General features: G+C 33.9%; 1 protein-coding gene and 1 long non-coding RNA gene across 4 annotated transcripts in view; one reads left to right on the plus strand and one right to left on the minus strand.

Annotated features, from left to right (window-relative positions):
- LOC126967137 (uncharacterized) overlaps window positions 1–2,172 on the plus strand; it is a 132,407-nt gene extending 130,235 nt beyond the window's left edge. For 2 of the 3 annotated variants that reach the window (XM_050811570.1, XM_050811571.1), the window contains one exon: window positions 339–2,172. In XM_050811570.1, coding sequence (XP_050667527.1) covers window positions 339–1,837 — 1,499 coding nt within the window. In that variant the 3' untranslated portion in view covers window positions 1,838–2,172. The remainder of the gene's footprint in view (window positions 1–338) is intronic. The other variant, XM_050811573.1, reaches the window with a different exon arrangement.
- A 9,084-nt stretch (window positions 2,173–11,256) lies between these two features.
- On the minus strand, window positions 11,257–12,423 carry LOC126967268 (uncharacterized). The gene is made up of 3 exons (XR_007729950.1): window positions 12,227–12,423; window positions 11,410–11,677; window positions 11,257–11,326 (listed from the first exon to the last, which is right to left on the minus strand). It is a non-coding gene; the product is annotated as an uncharacterized LOC126967268 (long non-coding RNA).
- Between the last annotated feature and the right edge of the window lie 1,692 nt (window positions 12,424–14,115).

Here is a 14,115-nt window from a genome sequence, read left to right on the forward strand (position 1 = left end):
TAACTTGCAGCTGACGATATAAGCATGATTTTAATTAACCCAGGTCCTAGTTAAACTTGAACAATGCTTTGTTTCTTTTTTGTTTCATTTCATTAGGTCATGAAATATTTTTGTGACTTCAAAGTATTATTAGTGAATTAAACTCTTTAGGATTTTATTATTTTAAGCACTCTGTAGAATGCTATTCTGCTTGGCTTATAGCATAAACCTCATGTATTATGAGTTTTTTATTAATATTAAATAAAAAATATGTATTTTATTGTTGATCTGCTAACAATTTTAATATAAATACTATTATTTAGTTACTTGTACAAAAAAAAAAAATGTTATCATTTCAGGCTATCTTCATTCAACTGCTGACAAACCCTCAGCTAACGGACTGTCGACTATAAATCGTGATGGTGCTTTGAATGTAAATGCTCTTAGTTCTACCATCTTACCAAAAAATAATAATAGACACGGTATAGACACTTACAACAATAGGTCAAGTGTTACACAAAAACCACAAAGACAATTTTGGACTCTTCCGAATCGCATGACTTTAGAACAGCAGGCAAGATCGAAGCTCACAACAAGCAAGCAAGAGTTACCAAATTACCCTGAGATTTGTGTAACAAGATTAGATAAACAAATCAGTAATAATGAAGACACAATACGAATTTCCCCAATAGATCCCAGAATACCTAGTACGTTTAAATCTTCTACGCCAACAAGCAAGGAGAATGTTATAGATTTAAATTCTAAACTTCTGTCACCAGTTAAATCAACAATGACAAACGAAGAATTGTATGCAGTTATTCACAAAAGTAAAAAGAAGCTTAATATTAAAGAAGTTCCCGAAAGAGCCGAATCACCCGCGTTATCAAACATAAGTTTATCACCTGTGAATTCTGAGACATCTCTTTCTGGAAAAGGAACACAGCGTCACCCAGAGACTGGTTATTTGGGTGATGCAAGGAGCAGAGCTAGTTGGTCACCTAACTTTAAACCCTTAGGTCAATCCCAAACAACATTTGGTTTTCATAAGCAAGAGTCAACATGTGCAGATCGCCATGGCCCTTTGCCACAGACTTCAAGAATGGACTTTAAGAAGTTATTACTACAGCATAGTGTCAAATTAAATACTCTTAATCCGCAAGCTAAATCTAATAAGCTCTCCGCAGTGGAACAGTTAAAATTATCGAAGGAAAAGGGTCAGACACCAATGACTCCACCGTCAAATAGATCTCATGTTAACATACTTGATTTAAGTGGATCACCAAAAACTTACGCGCAAAGGAAAATTATTAGATCTGTTAACCAACCTTTATCGCCCGGAAGAGCTAACGCTCTTCTGAAAGAGCATAAAAATGCTCCTAAAATACTACTTTCACCTAAATCACAGTGGCGCTTTTCAAGTCCACGATCAGATGTTCTATCAACACCAATACTTGAAGCGTACAATGAAGACGAAAATTCTAACAGTTCTGGTGAAAAACATGACACATCTCCAAACCCACCGTCAAAAACAGTTCCTATTTTTACTAATCAGCACTTCGGAGCTCGTAGAAACCTTATACCAATTAATGAGAATAATCTCGAATCTGAAGTTAATTTAAATGATTCACTTGAACATTGTGTGTTTCCTTTAAACACAGAATGCGTAAAACAACCGGTATTATCAAGAACTGAAATAATGCAGGCAAAGCGTGCAGAATTTTTTAGTAGTCCTCATGAAAATCCTGTACCACATCTCTCTTCTTTTAAACAGTCTTCGCCCAACGTAAGTGTCGTGAGAAGCAAATTATCTCCTGATGGGGGTAAAACTTCTCCAACGACACTAGAGACAGCCTTATGATATTTAAAAAATATTTTTCGTTCTAAGAATTGAATATTTCTTTGATTCTTTTGTATATGGATAATATGCAAATAGATTTGATGGAAGCTTTAATCTAGTCTAAAAGAACCTATCTATTATCAAGCATAATTTATATGATTGGCCCAGCATGAAATCTACTTATAGTATATATAATAATGTAATGAAATAAGTAAAAAACTCTCAAGTTGGTTCACTTTGATGAAATTCCATACTTACAAATTAGGTTTAAGTATTTATTAAAATATATAAGTAATTTTTTATTGTTTCTAAGTTATAAAGACAATATTAATAAAAATGTGTTGAGAAATTGATAAGCGTTTTATTCGAACTAATTTGTCTAGGTACTTCAGTCTAACTGAGGACTAAGGTTTCTAAATAAGTCTACAGCAACTAGCAGAAAGGTAAAAATCAACGCCAGGATATTCAAAAATACCAAAAAATCTTGCTTTAATTTATTATTCCTGAACTCTACATAATAAAATTTGAAAATCTTTGAAGCGCATTTTTTTTATTTTTGATGTCTGTACAGGTAGATCAAAAAATATTAGTAATTATCGAATAAAAACGATGTTGTATCAACAAATGAAAATGTCCTAGCTATCTACTTGAGATTATGGAAGGAATTGCATGAGTGACAATGATATTCGAGCGTGTCGTCGCGTTGTCAAAATTAACGCTACATCCAATCGACCACGCAATATTCTTTTAACACTGTCTTCGCCACGTCAAAGGGACACAGTATTGTCTACTGTGCATCGCTTCAATAAGAATCACACACAATATAAGCTGAACGTATCTGGGAATCCCTGGTGATAACAACCATGTCTCGGAACACGTATCACCTAAAATAAAGTTACTACTTACACTAAGCGGCTAGAAATTTTCGGAAAGAAAAAAGGTTACAAACACTGTTGGGTAAGCCACGGTAATATGTATCTCCGGACAAAAGATGACTCACATTAGAGTAAAAAATTGAGATTTCTCAAAAAATGGAGTGATCAGGCTTTTTTCTGTTTGTATAAACTCAATAACTTTTAGGATATAAAGATTTTAAAATGGTTCTAATAAACTATCAAAACTTTAGTAGAATAAGAACTAAAATTTCAGAATTTTACTTAAATAATATCTATTAATTAATCTTAATGCCAAATATCAACATAATTAGTTTCTGTAAGAAACTAATCTTAAAAACAGCGTTTTCGATGTTAAGCTGTTGGACAGGTATGATGTGTGTCGCCGTGATCGTAACAGCACTATTATCCATAAATTCAAATTCAAATATTTTTTATTCAAATAAGATGTGAAATCACATATTGAAAGTAATAAAAACTACCACCCATTCCAAACTGAATGCCTCAGGCCTGAGAAGAATAAGTGCAACAAACTCAGCGGGCTTTTTTTATCAAAAAATATGTTTCAAAGTAATCTTGTACAATTTAACTTATTATTAACACATTCAGTGCCATTGACACGCCTAGCGTGTCCACACTAATTCTTATCTGCATGCCGCCAGCACGCCGGGCGTGCTCACCGTTTTTCATCTATATCTCAAAGATTAGACAATATTATTGTCCGAAAGACTCTGAGCATAAACTTTCTGCCGTAAGCTAAAGTATTCTGAAGTGGTTCCAGGATCTGATATTTTTTTAAGGTTCATCAAAAATAATCTATTATGTAATGCCGCGAACATACCAGGCGTGTTCATCTCCAGCAGTTCTCAATCTTTTATATTATTAGGTCAATTTACTACATTTATAATGCCAATAATAAAATATAGAATATTTTTTATAAGTTATCATTTATTTTATTCCTTGGCACTTAGGTTGAACAAAAAAGATAAAATAAATTGCATAAAATATTTACCTATAATGTACCCCTTTAGGTACCTAATTATAAACGCTTATCAGCTGTTGTGTAACTCGGATCTGTTTCCTTCTCTCTCTTTCACCAATATCTTTTCATTCATCGGAAGAAGACAAAACCCTGCCCAGGATCTATTCCAATGTTATAAAGCTGAAGAGTTTGTTTGTTTGGTTGAACGCGCTAATCTCAGGAATAACTGGGCCCATTTGAAAAAATCTTTCGGTGTTTGATAGCACATTTATTGAGGAAGGCTATAGGCTACTTTTTATCCCTAAAAAGTAAATGGTTCCCGTAAGACGTGGGTAAAACCGCGGGGCACTGCTAATATTAGATACGTTTGGCGATCGTTTATAAATAAAGTCCCTAGTAGGAATACCATTTACTTCAGTTGCTTGCCAATTATTTTTTTGGTAATAAAACAAACCCGAGTGTCATAAAAAGATTAGGTGAGCCGCACATTGGGACGTTACCATGCCTGCCGTAAGGTCTGTAACAGAGAGCGCAACAGGCGGCGTCCTATTCCCACGTTTTATTGCACCACGGGCAGCAAGTCTTTAACATTAGTATAGCTCCTTACATCAGTGTTCGAAGTGTTCGACATCGGATGTTTCCTACGATCTCTTCCTTTCACTGGATTTACGTTTATACTTACGAAGACCCCGGCTTGTGTTATTGGACCCTGTGATTGCTTTTGCAAAGACCCCGGCTAGTGTTATTGGACCTTGTGATTTCTCTTGCATAGACCCCCGCTAGTGTTATTGGACCTTGTGATTACTCTTGCAAAGACCCCGACTAGTGTTACTTTTGTGATTGTTTTTACGACGAGCACAGCTTGTCCTTGTGAAGAATTTGGTATCCTTAATTTAATTTGCTAGCTCGCATGCTACAACACTTCCGAAATATTCATTGCATCGAATTTCAATATTAGTATTGTTGTTACAAGTCAACCCTGGTTCAGTCATGGTACCAATTTCTTTATATTTAGTAATTGTTGGTCTTCCGTCAGTCATGGTGTTTACATCCTTTTTGTCATATTCATCCATTTGTTGCGAATATGTCCATTTTTGGGAGTAAGGTACATCTTGTAGTTCTGTAAATAATCTTGCGATGAGTTCGGTGAGCTTGATGCGTTCGCGATGTATTCTGAAAGCAAATAATGATCAACAATTATTTAAAGTCGTATAAAGTGGCTATAACTTTTAATAAATGTCATTTTTATTAAAAAAAAAAACAATTAGGCGAAAAAACCAAAAATATACTAACGTAACGTAACGACATTAACTATTCTATGCGGACGAAGTCGCAGGCAAAAGCTAGTATTTAATAAACAATAAGTTCAAAACATTTACTGTCTCCAAATTAAAATCTAAACTTCTTAGAATTGTAGACAGATTCCTGTAACGTTTTAAACATCTGGAGTTGAAATGTTATCAGCCTATTTGTAAAACAATAGATGCGTCAGCAGTCAGCACGGCTTGTTTATTGTGTTATTAGCGATAATATATAACAGTGCAAATAATGTTTTCAAACACAATCGTCGGTTTTTTAAGAATCTTTTTGTTCCTTAATTCTTTTGTGTAAAATTGATGCGGTTAATTACTTGCGGTGCTGCTTCAAAAACCTTATGAAATACGTTAATATTGACAATATAATGTGCTATCTATAGGTACCTGCATATCATAAAGTAGGTACCAGGTACCGACCGAATGATTTACAATTTAACACTAATCCACTACGTCACAATAAGTGCACTAAAAGTTTTAAGACAAGATAAGAGAAATATGTTATCGGCTCACCTCCTACTTTTGGGCGTTTTTGTGAGGGTGGGCTATCTGCTTGCGTCGCATCATCATCATATTCCACTGTTTCTTGCACATATTTTGTTTTCCCTAAAAAATCATAAATAAGTAACCAAAGGTTGAAATTCACTGATCAAATTACGATAAATACTTACCTTGGAATCTACTAACTGCCATAATTTAACTTTCAAAAGCACAAACACTGCTAAAAACAAAATATCTCTTCAGTAACTCGAGAAAGACTGATCAATAAACACGGTTGAAGCCGAAATAACGCTTTCTTTGATTTTACCTCTTAACAGTGCCGGTGAACACGCCTAGCGTGCTACGTAATTCCATCCTGCAGTGCCGCGAGCACACCTAGCATGTTTGCGTTTTTTATAGGGCGGCATCGCTGGGAAGTATTAGAAAATCGTGGTGGCATTGAATGTGTTAATAGCCTGAGAGCGGTTGCTCCATTCCCAATCTATGGTATCATTTAAGAAAGCCATTTATGTTATAATAACCTTTACCACACAAACGTTTTTTAACAATTCTTTTGAATAACGTAATACTTTTGTTTTGAACATTTTCTGGGATCTTGTTGTAAAAGCATATACATCGCCCCACAAAAGACTTACTAACTCGACTTAGCCGAGTAGTAGGCATTATAAGCTTATGTCTGTTCCTGGTGTTAACATTATGGTTATGACAGTTTCTAGCAAATTCACTTTTGTGCCTATGAACATACATTAATTACATTATCAAGAATATATCAATATATATAAGCAACAGTTAAGATGTTAAACTGAAGATGTTTCTTTGAATTTTGCTCTCAATGATTCTATAGGACCTTGGTTATAAATAGCGCGAATAGCCCTCTTCTGCAGCACAAATATTGTATTAATATCGGCAGCGTTTTCCCATAACAATATACCATAGGACATAATACTATGAAAATAACTAAAGTATACTAGTCGCGCCGTATCTATGTCAGTTAATTGTCTAAATTTTGAACCGCGCATGCTGCAGAACTAATTCTGTTCGCCAATCTTTCAATATGGGGGCCCCATTGTCATTTGGAGTCCAGAGTAATGCCAAGAAATATAGCAGATTCCAGCAATTTTAATATATATTTCGCTTTCTTGCTATTTAACAATAGGTTATTAGAGCTAAACCAGTACACAATGTCAGATAGAATATCGTTCACTTCATCATACATAGTTTGGTGTCTTTTCACTTTGAAAATCAGTGAAGTGTCGTCCGCAAACAATACTACCTTATGTTTTTTCTCAACACCTGAATCCGTAGTTGAACGTCATAAAAATGAAGAGTGAGATGTTCTTATAGGCGTCAGAAAGTTTTTAAATGCGGAAAGACTTCAACATCTTGCAAGTAAATTTGAGGATATTTGGATTAAAGTACATTTGAAAGACCACACATTACTAAATATCTGTGTGTGTTACCTACCACCGCTTTTAAATTTGCAACATTACCTACTTAGTTTTAATTCAAATTTACAAAAGATATTACTTGAGTCACCTACTGAAAATTTCTTGACCATTGGGGACTATAATAATCCCGGGGGTCTACTCTCTATGTCCGAATCGAAACTTCGCAATTTAAACGAAGCTTCGATAGCGACCCATCGACGAAGTTCGGAACCATAGACAATATTCGTGAACGAATGGTGAATGATTGTAATAAACATTATTTTAATCCAACTACTTTGAATAGTTCTATTTGATGCCAACGTTGGGTAGTAACTAATGACAACCAAGAATATCTATTACAGACGCAATGTATACATGTCAAATTAGTGCTTCAGACAATAAATTTTGTTCTTTTATTAATAACAAAAATGAAACTTATTTTAAAATATCACTAAAGATAGGAACACCACTAAAGGAATAAGTAAGATAAAGTTCTACCTTTATCCTTTCTAACAGTTGTACTAATGCAGTTTATGATCTTCGACCTTGAAACTGCCTGCTTCTTTCACATTAGATTTCATCCTCTGTGAGCTCGGGAATATTAATACCAGCCCTACCTACCTACTTATGTAACATTTATTTTATTCTGTAATTTCCTACAAAATCTAAGTCGGGAATTTCACTAATATTAAATTGATTGCATAAACGGCGTCGGTTTCTTCTACGTTCTTAATGTTCTTCACGTAGAGCAGCCTCGATTAATAGCATTCTTGAAACGATTTCAAGCCAATTTGGAACAAAATACACACAAACGAAAATCAAAAGGTAAATCTTTGGTTTCGTCCAAAGAGAATATAAACATTTCGTCAAATTGACGTTAAAATTCCAAACAAACAGCTGTCATCTTCATATTTTCGTTCGGAACGTAAATGAATTAGAGTAGGTTTTTGAAATTCGAAATGTCAAGCAATGACTTTCGGGACGAAACTTCGAAACGAGCGAAAGACTGCAAACAATACTAAAATCCATTCTGAGCAGGAAGTAGCTTCTGCTTTTGAGATTTTTTTTTCTGACATTCCAGTTTCTATCTCAAGCACTCTTGTCTCCTCACCAGTGTTGCTGAGTCACTTCTTTTGGAAAATGTTAATTAATGTAAACAAAATTTCAAATTCAGTGTTGTTGCCCAGCAGAAATAAATAAACCTTTCAGATCTTTCGAAATGAAAAAAACTGCTGATATATGGGGTATAATATCTGTAACAATAATAAGTTCAGTTATTGACGTCATAGCACCAGATCTAGCACTAGTCTTTAATAGCTGTATTGAACATGGCATGTTTCCTGACCTTCTCAAATATAGTACAATTAGACCAATATTTAAATCGGGAATCACTTCTGACCCGAATAACTATCGCCCTGTTTCAGTGTTGCCGACACTTAGTAAAATTTTGAAAAAAAATATTTTAAGCCAAATGCTTACTCACTTTAACACTTAAAAGTTACTTCATGTAAAACAATTTGGCTTTACTAGGGGAACTCATCAGGAATATTTTTGAGGCCTGGGAGGAATCACAAAATGCACTTGGTATTTTCTGTGATTTATCTAAGGCTTTTGATTATAATAATAATAATCTATACTAATATTATAAAGCTGCAGTGTTTGTTTGTTTGTTTGTTTGTTTGGACGCGTTAATCTCTGGTACTACTGGTCCGATTTGAATGATTCTTTCAGTTGGGTAGTCCATTTATCGAGGAAGGCTATAGGCTATGTTTTTTTTTTTCAGAAGTAGGGATCCGTAATAAAATTGCTATTTTGTAACACAAGGTGTAAAATCGAAAACCTATTTTTGCGTGCGCTGCAAAAACTATTGACAATAGTACAAAATGATGTACAGGCTATAATATAGGCAATATTTTATTGCTTATAAAACTATCGCGTGAATTATACTTTATATGGCAAAACAACGTTTGCCGGGTCAGCTAGTAAATAATAAAATTCTTTATTAGTTTTAACAAATTCTCCATAATAACTAGTGGTAAAAAACCTCCTTTTAAGCATAAAAAGAATGCTTGTGCCAGGAGACTCTGCTCTTTCTTAGCCTTAAAATAACATATTTAGAGAACTTAATAATATTTTAAATGTGCGTGTGTGTGTGTATGTTTGTGTGTGTGTATGTGTGTTTTAGCGTATGTGTCATAAGAGCAACTCAGTATCATCATAATTAAGTGGTAGTATCCAGGCGATCAGTGCAATTTTACATTCATGGGCGTTTCTATTATATATATGTAACTGTTTATTTATTTTATTATAAAGAAATGCCGCACGACATTTATACTGCATGCTATAGAACTCCGTCCTAAATGGTGTAACAAAGGCAACTTTGTCTTTCCTTCGTTTGTGTTCAATATTAGGATCGTATGTTATTGTTTTATGCAATTTTAGAACATATTGTACAAAATATAGGTTTTTTTTTTTTTTTTTTTTGGCGGGAACGAGTGAACGAAGGAAGGCGCGCTTATACAAAAAAATTGTTCATAGTGCATATATTTTTCATACTTGTAAATTGTTTATCCTGGTTTATAAATATTCGATTTTTGTATATTTAAATTGTTAAGTGCGCTTCCCCATGGGGAAGCGTACAGGTAAAAGGCCGAAGAACGGCCAGAGCGACGCAGAACCAGCAGACGAACTTCCCCTATCCGAATCCTCGGTATCTGACGCGGAGGTGACTGAACGTCTCATTGTAAGAAGAAAGGATAAAGAGAAGTATACCCCTTATAGAGCGACAAATTATTATAGGTTGTACGACGAAAATTCAAATAAGAAGGAATTTATTGTATTTCTCAATCGCAAGCAGGGTGAAGTCAAAATATCAGACAAGGACAGGTTGGGTCTGTCAAATGGAATCAGGAGGCATTGCGTATCGGGTGTGTTGCACCTGAGGTCCGTTAATGCTTTTAAAGTTGGTGTTACCTTTGACCTGCCTAACAATGCGAATGTATTTTAAAAAAATGAAAAGTTACTTAGCGAGTTGGAGATGGTTGCCTCAATTCCGGCTTCTGAAACGGAGGTCACTGGAGTTCTTACTTCTGTTCCCACTGATTACTCCAACAAAAAAATTCATCAATTAATTGCATCGAGTAAAAAAGTTATTGCTGTGAGAAGGTTCATGCGGCGAGTAAAGGACCCACAGGGTGTTGTCTCCTTTGTTCCAACGCAAACTGTTGCAGTCACATTTGCATCAACGTTGTTACCTGAGTATGTAACACTTGATCACTGGAGGCATGAGGTTAATGTATATGTACCCCCTATTAAACAGTGTCTACGCTGTATGAAATTTGGCCATATTGCTAAATTTTGTAGAAACAATGAAGTTTGTTCCATATGTTCTGACAATCACAATTTTAAAATGTGTCCAAAAACTTTAACAAAATGTGCCAACTGTGGTGGAGATCACATAGCTATCTCATCTACCTGTCCTCTGAAAAAACAAAAAATTGAAGAAAACAAAGTGAAGTCCCGTAGTGTTAGATACTCAGATCTCTTCAATGAATCTGCTTTCCCTCAATTAAACTCCAAGTATATTGACACACACCTGAGCAATCTTATAAAATCTGACAAATTTATGAACCTCTTGGTTGAAGCAGTTTTACAAATTTGTACGAATAAAGATAAGTTAACTATAAATTCAAATAGTATTAAGGAAATTCTGAATAACACTTTTAGAAAAAAGACATCTAGTTAATTGTTATTATGGATACATTGAATATAGTGCAGTGGAACGCTCAAAGTATTATTAGTAATAGGCTTATTTTTACAAGGTTTTTATATGAAAATCATATCCATATTGCTATAATTTCGGAAACTTGGTTAAAACCACATCAGTATTTTTTAATAAAAGGCTATAACACAATAAGGAATGATTGTGGTAATAAACACAATGGTGTAGCAATTTTTATTCATAATAATATCACATTTTCTAACATAAATACATATTTTGATAGTGCTCTACAAAATGTTTGCATTAAAATTAAAATTAATAACAAAGAACTGAGTATTGTGAGTTTTTACAGTCCTTCCAATTCAAATCCTCCATTTAATAAAAACAATTTAAACAGTTTAATTAAGTCCATTGCAGAGCCAATGATATTTGCAGGTGATTTCAATGCTCATCACATGTTGTGGGGATGTGTTGATACATTGCCTCGAGGTAAAGATGTTTTAGAGGTTATAGATGAGAATGGTCTTGTTATTCTGAATAATGGTCAAGCTACCACAATAGGATCTCCATCTTGGCGTCCTAATGCTCTTGACTTGACTTTGGTATCCATCTTTGGCTCTTTTATGTGACTGGTCAGTTATTGACAGTCCTCTGGGCAGTAGTTATCATCTCCCTGTAATAATAAAAATGGCAGTAAGTAGTGATAGTATTAGTTTGCAAAACACATTATGTAATAATCTACATTTGCCCACTCACCCTAATTATAAGCAGGTGAATTGGAATATGTATAGTAACTTAGTTGTTTCTTATTTGGATGATGTTAAATTTGACACTTTATCTTCAATAGATGCTTTTAATTCCTTTTGTAATATTTTACTTTCTGCTGCCAAGCAGTCAATCCCTAGCTGTCTGTTTTCCAAAAGTTCTAATAGTAATAATGTTACTAGTTCTTGTTCACAAAAATCTTTTAAATATCCTTGGTTGCCTTGGTGGAATCAGAGGTGTACAGAAGCAGTTTTAAATGCTAAAAATGGTTACATTAATTTTAAAAACAACTCCACTGATGAAAATTATGTGGAGTTTAAGAGATTGCGGGCTTTAAAAAAACTTATCTTAAAAAGTGAAAGAAGAAATAGCTGGATAGGCTTGTGCAATTCATTTAATCGTTGTACTCCTTTGTCTTCAATTTGGAAATACATGCGCAAATTTAACAAAACTTACATTCCTGACAGTGTGTTGAATGATAGTTGGATTCCAGATTTTCTACAAAAGTATACTTCTGACTTTGTATCAAATGAGTTAACTAACTATGTAAATGTTGTTAATGATAGTAATAAATATTTGATAGAGCCTTTTTCTTTACAAGAACTAAAATCCGCTTTATTTACTAGAAGAGATACATCTTTCGGTCTTGATACCATTCCATATATTTTACTCAAAAAACTTAATTGCCACAGTCTCAACATCTTTTTAAATAATCTTAATCGCCTATGGAAGGAGAATACTATTCCTGCCGAATGGAAAACAGACTGTTTAATCCCAGTTTTAAAGCCAGACAAAAATAAAATGTTACCTGACTCTTATAGACCTATAGCTCTCACGTCTTGTGTTGGGAAGATATTTGAGCAGCTTCTAAAACAACGTCTCGAGTTCTTTATAGAACAAAATTGTCTTTTGCCTAATAATCAGTTTGGTTTTCGCAAAGGTCGGTCTTCTAGGGAGAGTATAGCGCAGTTACAGCTTGATGCGCATCAATGTTTAGCAAGTAATCAATATCTTTTGTCTGTATTTTTTGACATCTCAGGTGCCTTCAATAGTGTAAATATTGCCGTGCTTTGTGACGAGTTATCAATGTTAGGGTAAAATAATAAATTGGATGCAATCCTTTTTGACTGACAGAAAAGTATATGTAAAATTTAATAAACATTTGTATGGACCACGACTTTCTTCTCTAGGTGTTTGTCAGGGGGGAATATTGTCTCCTTTAATTTTTATTATGTACATAAGACGATTGAACCTTATTTTGGGGCCAAATATAGTAAACCTACAGTATGCAGATGACTTAGTCGTCTATGTATCGGGAGTTGATCTGATTAATTTAGCCGCTACTATTAATAAAGCACTTGTAAATTTATATCAATACTTTTCTTATCTTAATTTAAATGTAAATCCAACCAAATCAAAAGTCTTTGTGATTGGTCGTAAACGCATCATATTGCCTCCCATTTTATACAATGGCATTCCACTGCCTATTTCATGTGACATAAAATTTCTAGGTGTAACATTTACTCCAAAACTTTCTTGGAAAAAATATACAGATAGTGTTATAATTAAAGCGAATAAAGCTTATAATGTATTAAAATCTTTGTGTGCAACGTCGTGGGGAGCGGACCCTAAAATATTGTTAATTTTGTATAAATCGCTTATTCGTAGTCATTTTGAATATGGCTTTCATTGTTTCGCTGCAGACAGCAAAATTGTTAATAGTCTGGATAAAATACAAAATAAATGTATGCGTACAATATTGGGTGCACTTAAAACTAGCCCAATAGCTGCTATGCAAATCGAGGCCAACCTTCCTCCTTTGTGTATTAGATTTAGTTATCTTAAAGAAAGATTTATTTAAAAGCTCTATAGCTTGCCGACGAACAATCTTCTTAAGAATCTTATTGCTTATCAATCGTCCTCATTTCCGAGACAGTTGTTTATCTTGCAAGATTTTTCTTCATTTTTTAAATTTCTACAAGATTTAAATATTCATCGGAATAATGATATACTTCCCTGCCATACAGGTTCTTTTCGATGTAAATATTCTGCAATTAATGTTGTAATAGATCCAAATTTAACTTCAAAAGAGGAGGTTCATGTATTATTGTCAGAATGGTCTAATTGTAAATTTGTTTATACGGATGGCGCAAAAAACAATAATAATGTTTCTTTTGCAATCTACCTTCCTGAAATTAGGAAGGGTATTGGCTTTAAGATTAATAGATATGCCAGTATTTTTACTGCTGAAGCCGTCGCTATTCTTTTTGCTTTAAAGGATATTAAGAAACAAAATCAACTTAATAAGAAGTGGGTAATAGTTAGTGATAGTATGAGTGTGTTAAAAAGTTTGTCAAATAACAAAATGAGTGCTAACATCAATTACATCATTTTTGCTATAAAGGAATTGTGGTTCGAACTATGTTTAATCGATATTAAAGTGGATTTCGTTTGGGTCCCGTCCCATATAGGAGTAGCAGGAAACGAAAGCGCTGATTTTCTAGCTAGAACTATCATTAATATATCCGATCTATCCCTATATCCTGATTGCAAAGATCTAGACATTAACATACCATATACAGATATAATAAGTAATCTAAAACAGCGTATGACTCTTCTTTGGGGAAGATATTGGTACAATTGTACAGAAGTTGAAAATAAGGCTCATTCGTATACTTTGTTAGATAATCCCGTTAA

This window comes from Leptidea sinapis, chromosome 12, assembly GCF_905404315.1.
Source record: "Leptidea sinapis chromosome 12, ilLepSina1.1, whole genome shotgun sequence".
Taxonomy (NCBI): domain Eukaryota; kingdom Metazoa; phylum Arthropoda; class Insecta; order Lepidoptera; family Pieridae; genus Leptidea; species Leptidea sinapis.